Below are 17,070 nucleotides of genomic sequence, written 5' to 3'. Positions count from 1 at the left end.
GAAGTAGACATAGTTAAGCCAAGATGGAATCGATAAAAACAGCCTCTGCACCAAGATGTAGACTGCTCGCCATTGAACACCCCACTCCAGAGAAGAGGGTATGAGAGTGAGTGGCATCGAGGGGGGCCGGACAGGGGTCACACTCACCAATACTCCTCGTCCTACTGGTGAGCACTTGGCTTTCACTGGGCAGGTGGAGATAAAGTGGTTTGGTTGGCCACAGTACAGACAGAAATGGGTGCTGATCCTCCTTTGTCTTTCAGTCAGCGTCAGGCAGGTACAGTTAACCTTCATAGTTTCGGGCTCTGGAACAGGAATTGTAGATGGGGGAAAATGGCAGGGCAATGTAGACTGACGAGGAGCTTGGAGCTCACCCAGTGCCCCCAGGGACCCTCTGGAACCCCTCCCTCTGTGGCACTGCTGGAGGCAGACATCAATACAGAAGGCCAAATCCACCAGGGCTTCAAAGGTGGCAGGAAGGTCCTGGGTGACCAGCTCATCTCTGATGTCTGCGGAGAGGCCGTTCAGGAAGGTGTCGTCCTGTGCCTCCGAGTCCAGCCGCTGACAGTGGCTAGGGTCTGGAACTCACTGGCGTAATCTGACACAGATCTGCACCCCTGGTGCACGTGCAGCATTTCGCGGGCAGCCTCTCTCCCATGTTTGGAGCAATGAAACACTTTTCTCATCTCCTCAGAAAATAACTGAAAACTGATGCAGGAAAGTGAACCTGCCTCCCAGAATGCTGTTCCCCATTCTCTCACCCGACCGGGTGATGATGTAGGCTCGATTAGTTGGAAATGTTGGTTGCAATTAAAAAGGGTGCACGGGGAAAGGAAAGAGCTACCAGGCTCACCCAAGTACTTTTCTGGAGGAGGCAGACGGGGCTCTTGGACGGGAGGAGCATGCAAGGACACGGAGGGCAGGGTGGAATATGTAGTCCCAGAATGTTGATGAGCACTCTGGGACAGCTGGAGTGCTGAGTCTGGACCACAAGATCAGCTACGTTGGCAGAAAGCGACTCCACTGCCCTGTACATAGAGTCCAGCTGGTTCTGGTGTCTCCCCAGCATCACTCCCTGTCGTTCCAGAACAGTTCTCAAATGACTCAGAAGTCTGCTGGATCCATTGTACTGTCAGGGCACTGGATCCAGTACCTTGCACACAGGGAAACTAATTGAGTAACAAATCCCAAGGTGCAAAAAAGTCAGTGTCAAAGTTCAGGCAGAGATCAAAACACCCAGAGAAATCCAAAAACCAGAATCAGGAAACAGGCAGAGTCGATATTCAGACAGACAGACAGAGTATAGATACAGCTGGAAAGGCTCAGGAAAATTCACTGGCATAATCTAGCAAGAAACAGGTGAAAACATGGGACTAAAATACACTGGTCAATAAACAGAGAGGCAGATGATGGGTGGAGCACAATGAGACACGGGTGGCAGCAATACAGGTAATAATGAGAAGCAGATGAGTGATAGGGTACTCAGTAATACAGGGGCCCAAATAGAGCAGGAGCATATGGTAATACAAAACCACAGACTGACAGATGGGGGGGGGGGACACAAAAATACAGAGATCAACTGGAGGTACTGACAGAAAGATGTAAATAACAAAGTCAATTCAATTCAATTCCATTCCTGTGCCTAGTGTCACTATGGACATACAATCAATCTATATATCTAACTATCTAAGTATTTATATTATTGTGTTCTTTATCATATTGTGTAGATTTCTGTGCTGCTTGGGATCCAGAGTAACAATTATTTTGTTCTCCTTTACAGTTGTGTGCTGGAAATGACAAACAATTTTGAATCTTGAATTCATGGAGACTTTGCCTTTGGGTAGAAACATCTTTCATCAGAACTGGATAAATTGCAGGGGTGTGGAGAGAATGGGGAACGTCTGCTCTTAAGATTTAAGGTGGTATGTTAATGTAGTGGTTAGTGCAAAGCTTTTACAACACTGGCAACCTGGGTTCAATTCCCACCTCGGTCTATAAGGAGTTGTACGTCCTCCATGTGACCGCGTGGATTTCCTCTGGGTACTCTGCTTTTCCCCCGCATTCCAAAGGCGCAGTGGTCAGTCACTTCATTGGTCAGACGGGTGTAACTGGGCCTGCTACCTTGCTCTGTCTCTTAATCAAAATACAACATCGCTGAGCTGATACAAAAAGTCTTTTTGCCGTCCGACAGAGGGTGGCCAATGCTTATTAATCACATCTGATGGAAAAGAGGGAATGTAAATAGAGAGGGGGGGGAAGAGAGAGGAGGAGGGGAAAGAGAGGGGCAAGGGAGGGAGAGAGGGAGAAAGGGAAAGAGAGACGGCAAGAGAAAAAGAGAGCAGGAAGGAGAGGGAGAAAGAAGGAGAGAGAGAAGGAGAGGAGGTGAGCAAGAGGGAGGGGGAGAGAGGGAGAAGGGGAGAAAGGGGGAAAAAGGGAGAAAGAGGGAGGGAGAGAGAGAGAGAGAGGTGAGGGAGGTTGATAGGTCAAATAACCACTAAGTGTAAAACACAGCAGTTCTGTAATCTGGAATAAAAGGGAGTGCTGGAGACATTCAGCAAACGGAGCAATGTCTGCAGAGAGGTATAAACTAATATCACAGATCAATAACATGATGTTTCAGCAGAACTAGCTGGTTCTGACACAAACCAAAAAGGCCAATTGTCTGAAATTATTCAGTTCAGTGCCTGGTCCCAAAGGCTGCAAAGTGCCTGGATGGAAGATGAGGCTTGACCAAACTGATACAGAGCTTGTTCTTCATAGTGTTACAGGACCATTGGTAAAGGAGAAGTTGGACTAGTGATTAATTCTCAGGATCAACCCAAGTATAGTGGATCAAATAATTTACTTTTTTAAATTCAAGTTTATTGTCATCTGACTGCACACATATACAACCAAACGACATAATGTTCCTCCGGAGCACCATGACCCACAAAACATATGTCACACACAGCACGTAAAACAAAATATTTCCACAAATAAGTTAATAAAATGTAATTAAAAATACAAATGAAGAGCGCAGCACAGGTATAAAGTACAATAAACAACTCACTGTCCCAGTGATGAGGCCTGGGTGGTGACAGGATATTAATTTGTTTCACAGCCCGAGGGAAGAAGCTGTTCCCCAGTCTGGCAGTCCCAGTCCTGATGCTCCTGTACCTCCTTCCTGATGGTAGTGGGTCAAAGCAATTGTGAGATGGGTAGTAGGGATGTCTTCACCTCGGCTTCCTTCCTGCGCCCACCCTCACCCCAACATGAGAACCTGAAACATAAATGAGTGGTTTGATCAAAGGTTTAAAATGGGGTGGCACATTGGTGTAGTGGTTATCACAGCTTTACAGTCCAGGCAAACTGGGTTCAATTCCTGCCACAGCCTGTTAGGACCACAAGCACGAAAAAATCCGCAATCCAAAGCAACACACAAAATGCCAGAGGAACTCAGCAGGCCAGGAAATGAATAAACAGTCGACATTTCAGGCTGAGACCTTCTTCAGGACTGGAAATGAAGGCGAGAGGTTAGAGTAAGGAGGTGGGGAAGGGAGGAAGAAGTAAAAGTGGCAGGTGATCGGTGAGACCAGGAGAGACAGAAAGAGATACAGAGCTGGAGATGGGGATCTGACAGGACAGGACAGGACAAAAGGCCATGGAGGAAAGGGAAGGGGGAGGAGCACCAGATGTAGATAATGGGTGAAAGAGGAAGTAGGAATGGAGGAGGGGGTGGGCAATTAGCAGAAGTTTGAGAATTCGATGTTCTTGCCATCAGGTTGGAGGCTACCTAGACAGAATATGAGGTGTTTCTCCTCTAACCTAAGTGCTGTCTCATTGTGGCAGTAGAGGTGGCCATGGATAAACATAATGGAATCAGAGTGGGGAATGGTATTGAAATGGGTGGCCATTGGAGATCCTGCTTTTTCTGGCGGATGGAGCACAGGTGCTCGGCAAAACAGTCCCCCATTCTACATTGGGTCTCACCAATATAAAGGAGGCCATACTGGGAACACCAGATACAGTAGATGAACCCAACAGACTTGCAGCTGGTGTCTCTGGAGAACTCTCAGAATTGGCCATTACTGCCACCAGCCTCATAGTTCCTTTACCCCACACCTCCTATTTCTACCTCCTACCCAAGATCCATAAACCTGCTTGTCCAGGTAGACCCATTGTTTCTGCTTGTTCCTGCCCCGTTGAAGTCATTCTGCATACCTCGACTCAGTTTTATACCTCTGGTTCAGTCCCTCCCTACCTAAACTGTGGCACCTCACATCCCCTCCCCACCTCCTTACTCTAACTTCTCCACTTCTTTTCCAGTCCTGAACAAGGGCTCAGCCAGAAATGTCAACTATTTACTCTTTTCCATAGATGCTACCTGGCCTGCTGAGTTCCTCCATCATTTTGTGAGCGGTGCCTGTAGGTTTGTACATTCTCCCCGTGACTGTATGGGTTTCCTCCCACAGTCCAAAGAGGTAACAGTTGTTAGGTTAATTGGTGATTGGAAATTGTCCCGTGATTAGGCTAGGATCAGAAGATTGCTGAGCAGCATGGGTGAAGGGGCCGGAGAGATAGATAAATAAAATAGATAGATAGATAAATATTGATGAATTTGTAAGATGGATTGGGATATAAATTACTCCATTATTTATTCAAAAAGAAGTTTGGGGCATCCTTGAGACGTAAGGAAGCACTGTTACACATAATGATTACTGGAATTCGGAACTCTCTTATGCACAGGAATACAAGAAAATAGGGGTGAGCATAGGCCACTCCACTCTTCAAGACTGCCTCGCCTCCTCTTCTGTACCAATTCCTCATTGCCTTTAATTCTCTGATATATAGAGCTCCTCTTCAAATACTTCTACTAAGAGCCGTGAATTTTAATTTTAAGAGTTGAAGGTTTTGCTAAGGGATAAGAGGCGAGGTGTGTGACTGGATTCCAGATCAGCCATGTCATTGAATAATGTCCTCTGTCTTTATGCCCGACTCAGTCTCCAATAAATATTGTTTGAGCCTTTCGATAGGCAAGTCACAAAGCACACTGGATGTATGGGATTGTGTTTGCAGCAGGAAAGGCTTAGACTATTTTCAAAACTTTAGGGAGCATTATGTCATGTTTCACGTGGTTCTTGAGTTTTTGACCTGTAAGATTTAAGCCGTGCTCTTTTCTCATTGCTGCCATCAGATAGAAGGTACAAATACCTCGGGACTCACACCACCATGTTCAAGAACAGTTACTACCACTCAACCAACAGACTCTTGAACAAAAGGGGATAACTACACTCATTTAAAGACACTTTTATCTTGTTATTTCTTGCTCTTTACTTATATCTACATTTGCACAGTTTGTTGTCCATTGATCCTGTCTACAGTTACTGTTCTGTAGATTTGCTAAGTGTGCCTGCAGAAAAAGAATCTCAGGGTTGCTTGAGGTGACATATTTATACTCTGATAATAAATTTTACTTTGAAATTTGAGAAAGGTTGGGAGACATTTTCCCATTAGAGATGATGGTGGATCACCAAGACCAATGCACCTCAAAGGGAATCAGTTCACATGCCAGAGAATAAATTCATATATTATTGATGAAAATTGTGTGAGACTTTATCTATCAGTACTTTTAAATAGCAGTACAGTGTGATACACCATCTACTAACCAATACCATCGGTAGTGTAGCAGTTAGCGTTATACCATTAGAGTTCAATTCCTGTGTCGCCTGCAAGGAAGTTTACATGCCCTTCCCATGTGCACGTGGCTTTCCTCTGGGTGCTCCGGTTTCCTCCCACATTCCCAACACCTATGTGTCAGGGTTAGTGATTTGTAACATGCTATGTTTGCACTGGAAACATGGCAATACTTGCCAGCTGTCCCCAGCACATCCTCAGAGTGTGTTGGTTGTTGATATAAGTGGTGCATTTCACTGTGTGTTTCGATGTACATGTGACAAATAAAAGTCATTTATTGCGGAGATTATTGCATGTGATCTTTTGCTACTGCACCAGCAGATGGAGTCATTTCACACTGTTCTCACTCCCATTATCAGTCAGGGAAAGTCCCGGTTTGATAGTAATGGCAGGCTGAATCAGCTAGGCTTGTTTGTCTTGGAGTGTGGGAACATGAACCATGCCAAGAATGACAGCATTGGGTAGAACGTAGGAAACCTTTTCACTAGGATATCAAAACTGAGGGCAGAGATTTCAAAGTTCAAAGTAAATTATTTATTAAGTACATATAATTCACCATATACAACCCTAAGATACATTTTCTGGGGAGTATTCACAGTAAATACAAAGAAACAAAAACACAAGCAAATTAATAATAATAATAATAATAATAATAATAATAATAATAATAATAATAATAATAATAAATAAGCAATAAATATTGAGAACATGAAATGAAGAATCCTTGAAAGTGAGTCCATAGGTTGTGGGAACAGTTCAGTGATGGGTGAGGTTGAGTGAAGTTAACCACTCTGGTTCAAGAGCCTGTTGATCAAGGGTAATAACTGTTCCTGAACCTGGTGATGTGGGTCCTGAGGCTCCTGTACCTTCCTTCCTGATGACAGCAGTAAGAGAGCATGTCCTGAATGGCGAGTGTCCTTGATGATAAATGCTGCTTTCCTGTGACAGCATGTGTAGATGTGGGGAGGACTTTACCCATGAAGGGCTAGGCTGTATCAATCACTTTTTGTAGGATTTTCTGTTCAAGGGCATTGGTATTTTCATACCAGAACATCACAGCCTGGTTTGAAAGTAACCAGCCAATAGATTCTCCAGCACACATCTAAAGTTCAAAGTTCACAGTACACTTTATTATCAAAGTATGTCAACTTTATACAACTTTGAAATTTGTTTCCTTATAGGCAGCCATAAAACAAAGAACCTCAATAGATCCCATTAAAAAAGACCATCACACACCCAATGTGCAGAGAGAACTATCTTAATTTGTGCAAACAATAAAGCAAGCAAACTGCATTCAGAACTGAAGTTCATATAAATTCACATATCTTGCATATCTAGACGTAGATAAATCTATATATCCTGTATATCTAGACGTAGATAAACCTATATATCCTGTATATCCAGATGTAGATAAATCTATATATATTGCATATCTAAATGTAGATAAATCTATATATCTTGCATATCTAGATGTAGATAAATCTATATGTCCTGCATATCTAGATGTAGATAAACCTATATATCCTGTATATCTAGATGTAGATAAATCTATATATCCTGTATATCTAGACGTAGATAAACCTATATATCCTGTATATCTAGATGTAGATAAATCTATATGTCCTGTATATCTAGATGTAGATAAATCCACATATCCTGCATATCTAGACATAGATAAACCTATATATCCTGTATATCTAGATGTAGATAAACCTATATATCCTGTATATCTAGACGTAGATAAATCTATATATCCTGTATATCTAGACATAGATAAATCTATATGTCCTGTATATCTAGACGCAGATAAATCCACATATGCTGTATATCTAGACATAGATAAATCTATATGTCCTGTATATCTAGATGTAGATAAATCCACATATGCTGTATATCTAGACATAGATAAATCTATATGTCCTGTATATCTAGACGCAGATAAATCCACATATCCTGTATATCTAGATGTAGATAAACCTATATATCTGTATATCTAGATGTAGATAAATCTATATATCCTGTATATCCAGATGTAGATAAATCCACATATCCTGTATATCTAGATGTAGATAAATCCACATATCCTGTATATCTAGATGTAGATAAATCCACATATCCTGTATATCTAGATGTAGATAAATCTATATATCCTGTATATCCAGATGTAGATAAATCTATATATCCTGTATATCTAGATGTAGATAAATCTATATGTCCTGTATATCTAGACGTAGATAAACCTATATATCCTGTATATCTAGATGTTGATAAATCCACATATCCAGCAATTCTAGTTGTAGATAAATCCACATATCCAGCATATCTAGATGTAGATAAATCTATATGTCCTGTATATCTAGACGTAGATAAACCTATATATCCTGTATATCTAGACGTAGATAAACCTATATATCCTGTATATCTAGATGTTGATAAATCCACATATCCAGCAATTCTAGTTGTAGATAAATCTATATATCCTGTATATCTAGATGTAGATAAACCTATATATCTGTATATCTAGACATAGATAAATCTATATATCCTGTATATCCAGATGTAGATAAATCTATATATCCTGTATATCTAGATGTAGATAAATCTATATATCCTGCATATCTAGATGTAGATAAACCTATATATCTGTATATCTAGACATAGATAAATCTATATATCCTGTATATCTAGATGTAGATAAATCTATATATCCTGTATATCTAGATGTAGATAAATCCACATATTCTGCATATCTAGACATAGATATCTGTGGCGTGAGATTTAGAGTGAATCTGAGGAAGAACATTTTCACACACTGCCTGAAACTCTCGCATTTCAACATGATGTCTATTTGAATTACTAAGGCACAGAAGGTAACAGACCAAGTGTGATTGAGAATCACGTTTATTATCACTTAGAATGTGAAATTTGTTGCTCTGTGGCAGTGAAAAGTATAAAAATAAGTTACAAAAATAAATAATGGTGCAAAAGAGGAATGAGGTCTTGTTCACAGGCTCATGGACCATTCAGAAATCTGACGGTGGAGGGGGTGAAGCTGTTGCTATCACACTGACGGTGAGTCCTTGGGCTCCTGTATCACCTCCTCAGGCAAGGTATGTCCTGGAGGATGAGGGTCCTCAGTGGTGGATGCCACCTTCTTGAAGATGACCTTGATGGTGAGGTGGGTTGGGCCCTTGATGGAGATAGAAACATAGAAAACCTACAGCACAATTCAGGCCCTTCGGTCCACAATGCTGTGCCAAACATGTCCCTACCTTAAAAATGACCTAGGGTTACCTATAGCCATCTATTTTTCTAAGCTCCATGTACTTATCCAGGATGGCTGGGTCTCTTGTGATCCTGTGCATTGGAGCCTTCCACCATATAGTAATAGAAATTTGCTAGAGTCTTTGGTGATGTTCTAAATCTCCTCAAAGTCCTAATAGAGCTGCAGATAATTGGCAATGAAGTGTGGCCTGTTTCTGCTCAATAGGACCTGCTTACTATGCATTCTTACACCAAATAATTAGTCTTCTAATCTTGACCATGTTCTTATCTCTGGCTCCAGAACATTTCCATTATTCAAAGTTATGAATGCTAACCTCTGCATAATTTAGCAGTTAATATTCTTTTCAAATCTTTTTATTATATTATTCAAAAATAACACAAGTACATCGAAGTAACAACACTTACAATGCCTCAAGGAAAAAAAAATTATCTTGAAGATTGAAAATTTTGTGAATAAAAAAAAACCCCTACTAAGCAAAAAAGTGGGGAAAAAACCCATTGGGGGTACAACCCCAGAGCCATGTATCATACAAAAAGCTTCTAAAAATAAACATCAAAACACCAGCAAGAAAGAAAAATATATCAAAAAAATTTACAATTAGAATTTACAATTAAAATTTACAATTTACAATTGGAGAAGATCTATCAATGAGCTCAAATGATAATAGTGAGCAAATGAGCCCCATCTTTTCTCAAAATCAAATAAAGGTTCAAAGGTTCTAACTTTCTCCAAACTAAGACATGGCATCACTTGACAAAGTAGGAGCTGATATATCCTTCCACTTCAACAAAATGGCCCTCCTAGCTATCAATATAACAAATGCAATAACATGTTGGTCAGACACAGAAATACCATGAATATTTTGAGGAATTATTCCAAAAAGTGCAGTCAATTTATTGGGTTGTAGGTTAATTCTGAGTGATTTAGAAATTGTTGAAAAGACTGACTTCCAGAACTGTTCCTGTATAAAACTTGACCAGAACATATGTGTCAATGTAGCTATCTCAGTTTTACATCTATCACAATAACATTGGGAAATATTTTAGAAAGCCTCTCCTTTGTTAAATGGTGACGATGCACAATTTTAAATTGAATCAGTGAATGACTAGCACAGATTGAAGAAGAGCTAACCAGCTTCAGAATCTGTGCCCAATCCTCCCATATAAAAGTCATTTTATATAGGAGTTCCTTTTCCCAATCCTGTTTAATCTCAAAAAAGGATGCTTATCTCATTGTAATAATAAATTATAAATTCTTCCAATAGAATCCTAGCAGTTAATATTATTTGCCAGTCTTCACTGGATACTCAGGAACATGTGACTCAGGAATGCTGGGTACTCAGGAACATGTGACTCAGGAACGTGGTACTCAGGAGCTGGTACTCAGGAACACTGGGTACTCAGGAACATGTGACTCAGGAACACTGGGTACTCAGGAACACTGGGTACTCAGGAACACTGGGTACTCAGGAACATGTGACTCAGAAACACGGATACTCAGGAACATGTGACTCAGAAACACAGATACTCAGGAACACTGGGTACTCAGGAACACTGGGTACTTAGGAACATGTGACTCAGAAACACAGATACTCAGGAACACTGGGTACTCAGGAACTGGTACTCAGGAACATGTGACTCAGGAACACTGGGTACTCAGGAACACTGGGTACTCAGGAACACTGGGTACTCAGGAACTGGTACTCAGGAACATGTGACTCAGGAACACTGGGTACTCGGGAACATGGTACTCAGGAGCTGGTACTCAGGAACACTGGGTACTCAGGAGCTGGTACTCAGGAACACTGGGTACTCAGGAGCTGGTACTCAGGAACACTGGGTACTCAGGAGCTGGTACTCAGGAACATGTGACTCAGGAACACTGGGTACTCAGGAACATGGTACTCAGGAGCTGGTACTCAGGAACACTGGGTACTCAGGAGCTGGTACTCAGGAACATGTGACTCAGGAACACTGGGTACTCAGGAACATGGTACTCAGGAGCTGGTACTCAGGAACACTGGGTACTCAGGAGCTGGTACTCAGGAACACTGGGTACTCAGGAACATGGTAGTCAGGAGCTGGTACTCAGGAACACTGGGTACTCAGGAGCTGGTACTCAGGAACACTGGGTACTCAGGAACATGGTAGTCAGGAGCTGGTACTCAGGAACATGTGACTCAGGAACACTGGGTACTCAGGAGCTGGTACTCAGGAACACTGGGTACTCAGGAGCTGGTACTCAGGAACACCGTGTACTCAGGAACATGTGACTCAGGAACACTGGTACTCAGGAACACTGGGTACTCAGGAACACTGGGTACAGGAGCTGGTACTCAGGACCACTGGGTACTCAGGAACATGGTATTCAGGAACACTGTGTACTCAGGAACACTGGTACTCAGGAACACTGGGTACTCAGGAGCTGGTACTCAGGACCACTGGGTACTCAGGAAATTGTGACTCAGCTCATGAACCATTATCTGTGATCTGTTTGTCTTTTCCTCCTGTGCCACAGGGAATGCGAAGGGACGTCGGTGGCTGTGAAATGCCTTGATCTGCACGTTCAGTTAACCTAACATCAGGAATAGCTGGACATTCGTCATTGAGAACAGAGTAACAAGTCACTTTGAGATAATGTTGAATCTTCATGGCTACTTTCCTAGTCTCAGCAACATAAAACCTTAAGACATAGGAATGGAATTAGGCCATTTGGCTCATCAAGTCTGCTCTGCCAATCCATCGTGACTGATTTATTATCCCTATGAACCCCTTTCCCTTGCCTTCTCCCTGTTATCTTTGACGCCCTGACTAATCAAGAACCTCCATTTTAAATATACCCAATGACTTGGCCTCCACAGCCATCTTGGGCAATGAACCACAGGTCACCATCCTCTAGCTAAAGAAATTCCTCCTCAACTCTGTTCTAAATGACATCTTTCTATTCTGAGGCTGTGTCCTCTGGCCCTAGACTCCCCCACCTTGGGAAATATCCTTGTGAATCTCCTCCACCTCTACAGTGTAATCCCACCTTTCCAGTATTATCGTAGCCAGAACTCTAAGCCATTCAAACACTGTATTGCAGTTTCTGCAGAGCTTTCCTGCTTCAAGGTTCCTCTGTTCCTCTACATCAGTCCACACTCTCTCAATTGCCACAGATTCCCTCGTCTTCCTCCATTTTCCCAAAAGCATTCCTCACACTCCTCTGGATTAAATTCCATTTGCCATTTTTCGACCCATCTGACGAGACTGTGATGTCTGTATCTGGGCAGCTCAACAGTGTAGAGATTAGCACGAAACTTTATAGCACCAGCAATCTGGGTTCAATTCCCACCACTGCCTATAAGGAGTTTGTATGTTCTCCCTGTGACCTCTGAATGCTCCGCATTCCAAAGACATATGGGTTAGGGTTTGTAAGTTGTGGCCGTGCATGGAGACACTTATGGGCTGTCCTCAACATATGCTCAGACTGAGTTGCTCATTGATGCAAACTATGCCGTTTCGATGCACGTGGGACTAATAAAGGTAAACTAGACCATCTGAACACGAAAGCTCCTCCTCGTAAACTTCTAGTATCAGTTGCAAACATCTTTAACAGACCTCTTAAATCAAAACAATATTCTGGAGATTCTCCTGTCCAGTATACACATGTACTTTGAATAGTGTAACAATCATAAAGAGACACAGTTCTCCAGCTATGGCTTAATCAATGTTTAAAGTTGTCCCATAACGTTCATAATGTTATATTCTCTGTCTCCTTTTGGCAAGCTAAGTTTGATCCAATTTGCTTATTTGCCGTAGATCCCATTGGATCCTTTTATCTAGACTGTCCCTTAAGTGGAATCTCCTCCTGATAAACTTCTTCCTTCAAGAAATACAAAACTAGATTTTATAATCTCGTCAGTAACTGGTTGCAAGGAGAGTTTATCATTTCTAAGGCACAATCGCCAGTCCTGTGTTCTGATTGTGGTCACAAACTGAAACTTCCCCAGGTTACGTATTGTCATTTCCAAATGACATAGTTAAACGTGAACATAGCAAGGGATTGACGTACGACTGAATCAATAACAGTGTTATCGTTACATCCTTTAGTTACTTAAGCTATTTACACATTGGTAGATCTGATTGGAAAATGGTCAGACCTCTGCATATCAAAGGTGCTGTCATGATTTATACGTCACCATCCATTTACCTTCTGTTGTAACCAGAAAGTTTATTTGCATCTCTATATAAACTGCTAATTTTATTGCTTTTATCATTAATTAAAATTTTAAAAACAGAATTAATTTAATAGATTACTTGTAGTGTCAAGTGCCTTCTTGTAAACAATGTTACCATAAAGCCTCACACGTTAGATCTCATCAATGTCCACAAAAGTTCAGTCTGTTTCAGTAAAATCAGCTCTCACTCTTCCAAATTCAAGAAATTTCAATATTAGTCTTCTTCAAAATTGTTTAATTGAAGGTTAGAAACATAGAAAACCTACAGCACAATACAGGCCCTTCAGCACACAAAGCTGTGCCGAACATGTCCTTAACTTCAAAGTACCTGATCTTACCCATAGCCCTCTATTTTTCTAAGCTCCATGTACCTATCCAGGAGTCTCTTAATAAACCCTGTTGTTTCTGCCTCCACCACTGCCACCAGCAGCCCATTCCATGCGTTCACCACTCTCTGCATAAAAAAACTTACCCCTGACATCTCCTCTGTACCTACTTCCAAGCACCTTAAAACTGTGCCCTCTCATGCTAGCCATTTCAGCCCTGGGAAAAAGCCTCTGACTATCCACACGATCAATGCCTCTCATTATCTTGTACTCCTCTATCAGGTCACCTCTCATCCTCCGTCACTCCAAGGAGAAAAGGCCAACTTCACTCAACCTATTCTCATAAGGCATGCTCCCTAATCCAGGCAACATCCTTGTAAATCTCTGCACCCTTTCTATGGTTTCCACTTCCTTCCTGTAGTGAGGCGACCAGAGCTAAGCACAGTACTTCAAGTGGGGTCTGACCAGGATCCTATATAGCTGCAACATTACCTCTCAGCTCTTAAACTCAATCCTATGGTATGATGGAGACCAATACACCATTCGCCTTCTTAACCACAGAGTCAACCTGCGTAGCAGCTTTGAGTGTCCTATGGACTTGGACCCCAAGATCCCTCTGATCCTCCACACTGCCAAGAGTCGTACCATTAATACTATATTCTGCCATCATATTTGACCTACCAAAATGAACCACCTCTAGGTTGTCTAGGTTGAACTCCATCTGCCACTTCTCAGCCGAGTTTTACATCCTATCAATATCCCACTGTAATCTCTGACAGCCCTCCACACTATCCACAACACCCCTAACCTTTGTTTCATCAGCAAATTTACTAACCCATCCTTCCACCTCCTCATCCAGGTCATTTATAAAAATCAAGAAGAGAAGGGGTCCCAGAACAGATCCCTGAGGCACTCCACTGGTGAACAACCTCCATGCAGAATATGACCCGTCTACAACCACTCTTTGTCTTCTGTGGGTAAGCTCGTTCTGGATCCACAAAGCAATGTCCCCTTGGATCCCATGCCTCCTTACTTTCTCAATAAGCCTTGCATGGGGTACCTTATCAAATGCCTTGCTGAAATCCATATACACCACATCTACTGCTCTTCCTTCATCAATGTGCTTAGTCACATCCTCAAGAAATTCAATCGGGCTCGTAAGGCATGACCTGCCTTTGACAAAGTCATGCTGGCTATTCCTAATCATATTATGTCTCTCCAAATGTTCATAAATCCTGTCTCTCAGGATCTTCTCCATCAACTTACCAAACACTGAAGTAAGACTCACTGGTCTATAATTTCCTGGGCTATCCCTACTCCCTTTCTTGAATAAGGAAACAACATCTGCAAACCTCCATTCCTCCTGAACCTCTTCTGTCCTCATTGATGATGCAAAGATCATCGCCAGAGGCTCAGCAATCTCCTCCCTCACTTCGCACAGTAGCCTGGGGTACATCCCATCTGGTCCCAGTGACTTATCCAACTTGATGCTTTCCAAAAGTTCCAGCACATCCTTTTCCTTAATATCTACATGCTCAAACTTTTCTGTCTGCTGCAAGCCATCCCTACAATCGCCGTGGTCTGTTTCCATAGTGAATATGGAAGCAAAATATTCATTAAGTACCTCTGCTATCTCCTCTGGTTCCATACACAATTTTCCATTGTCACACTTGATAGGTCCTATTCTTTCATGTCTTATTCTCTTGCTCTTCACATAGTTGTAGAATGCCTTGGGGTTTTCCTTTTATCCTGCCTGCCAAGGCCTTCTCATGGCCCCTTCTGTCCCTCCTAATTTCATTCTTAAACTCCCTCCCACTAGCCTTATAATCCTCTAGATCTCTATCATTACCTAGTTTTTTGAAACTTTTGTAAACTTTTCTTTTCTTTTTGACTAGATTTATACACCTTGGTTCCTGTACCTTACTATCCTTTCCCTGTCTCATTGGAACCTATCTATGCAGAACACCTCACAAATATCCCCTGAACATTTACCACATTTCTTCCGTACATTTTCCTGAGAACATCTGTTTCCAATTCATGCTTCCAAGTTCATGCCTGATAGCCTCATATTTCCCATTACTCCAATGAAATGTTTCCCTAATTTGTCTGATCCTATCCCTCTCCAATGCTATGGTAAAGGAGATAGAATTGTGATCAGTATCTCCAAAATGCTCTCCCACTGAGAGACCTGACACCTGACAAGGTTCATTTTCCAATACCAGATCAATACAGCCTCTCTTCTTGTAGGCTTATCTATATATTGTGTCAGGAAACTTTCCTGGACACACCTAACAAACTCTACCCCATCTAAACCCCTTGCCAGTCAATATTTGGGAAATTAAAATCTCTCACCACAACAACCCTGTTATTATTACTCCTTTCCAGAATCTGTTTCATTATCTGCTCCTTGATGTCCCCGTTACTATTGGGTGGTCTGTAAAAAACACCCAGTAGAGCTATTGACCCCTTTCTATTCCTAACACCCGTAGACTCCATAGACAACCCCTCCATGACTTCCTTCTTTTCTGCAGCCATGACACTATCTCTGATCAGCAATGTCACACCCCCACCTCTTTTGCCTCCCTTTCTGTCCTTTCTGAAACATCTAAAACCTGGCACTTGAAGTAACCATTCCTGTCCCTGAGCCATCCATGGCTTTGTAATGGCCACCACATCTTATCTCCGAGTGCTGATCCACGGTCTGCTCATCCGCTCTATTCATAATACTCCTCGCATTAAAATAGACACATCCCAAACCATCGGTCTGAGTGTGTTCCTTCTCTACCACCTGCCTATCCTCCCTCACACTGTCTCCAAGCTTTCTCTATTTGTGAAGCAACTGCTCCTTCCTCCGTCTCTTCAGTACAGTTTCCACCTCTCAGCAATTCTAGTTTAAAGTCTCCCCAGTCGCCTTTGCAAACCTCCCCGCCAGGATATTGGACCCCTGGGATTCAAGTGTAACCTGTCCTTTTTGTACAGGTCACACTTGCCCCAAAAGAGGCCCCAATGGGGAAAGAGTGAAGACAGGCAGGTGATAGGTGAGACCAGGTGGGGCAGTTGGGTCAGGTAATTCTGATGATGTTCAGGATGTCCAGTGGAATCTCTTGTGTCTGGGAAAGGGTAGAACAATGACTTTAGGGAAGAAATAATTCAGATCAGGTTAAGAAGCAATATCATTGAGTGACAATGATAGCACAGTGATTAACCCAGTCACCTACAGCAAACGTCAGTCGAGGTTCCATTCCCACTGGGGACTATGCATGTGGCATCCAGGAACTCCAGCTCCCTCTCTCATTCCAAACAGAGACAGCTTGGCTGAGTGAGTTGTGGGCATGCTATGGAAGCACAGCAACACTTGTGGGTGAAATACAATTGACTTCAGTTCATGCAAAGCACTACATTTCACTGGCCCTTTTGCCATACATGTGACAAATGACGTCAACATTAAATCTCTAATGCATCCAGATTAAGGAAAATTTAGCTAATTCAAGTGATGCTGAAAGTGACACAGAGGAAGATAAAGCAGAACAAAATGACGAAATCTCAATGGTAAATCAAAGTATGAA

General features: G+C 42.2%; 1 protein-coding gene across 1 annotated transcript in view; it reads left to right on the top strand.

Moving 5' to 3' along the window:
* Positions 1–333: 333 nt before the first annotated feature.
* Positions 334–17,070, top strand: part of LOC132406642 (uncharacterized) — a 55,119-nt gene continuing 38,382 nt past the window's right edge. The window contains exon 1 of the mRNA XM_059992444.1: positions 334–576. Within this exon, the coding sequence (XP_059848427.1) occupies positions 334–576 (243 nt within the window). The remainder of the gene's footprint in view (positions 577–17,070) is intronic.

This window comes from Hypanus sabinus, chromosome 17 (assembly GCF_030144855.1).
Source record: "Hypanus sabinus isolate sHypSab1 chromosome 17, sHypSab1.hap1, whole genome shotgun sequence".
Classification (NCBI taxonomy): Eukaryota; Metazoa; Chordata; class Chondrichthyes; order Myliobatiformes; family Dasyatidae; genus Hypanus; species Hypanus sabinus.
The sequence above is the reverse complement of the archived record's forward strand: the minus strand, read 5'-3'. Positions and strand labels throughout refer to the sequence as shown.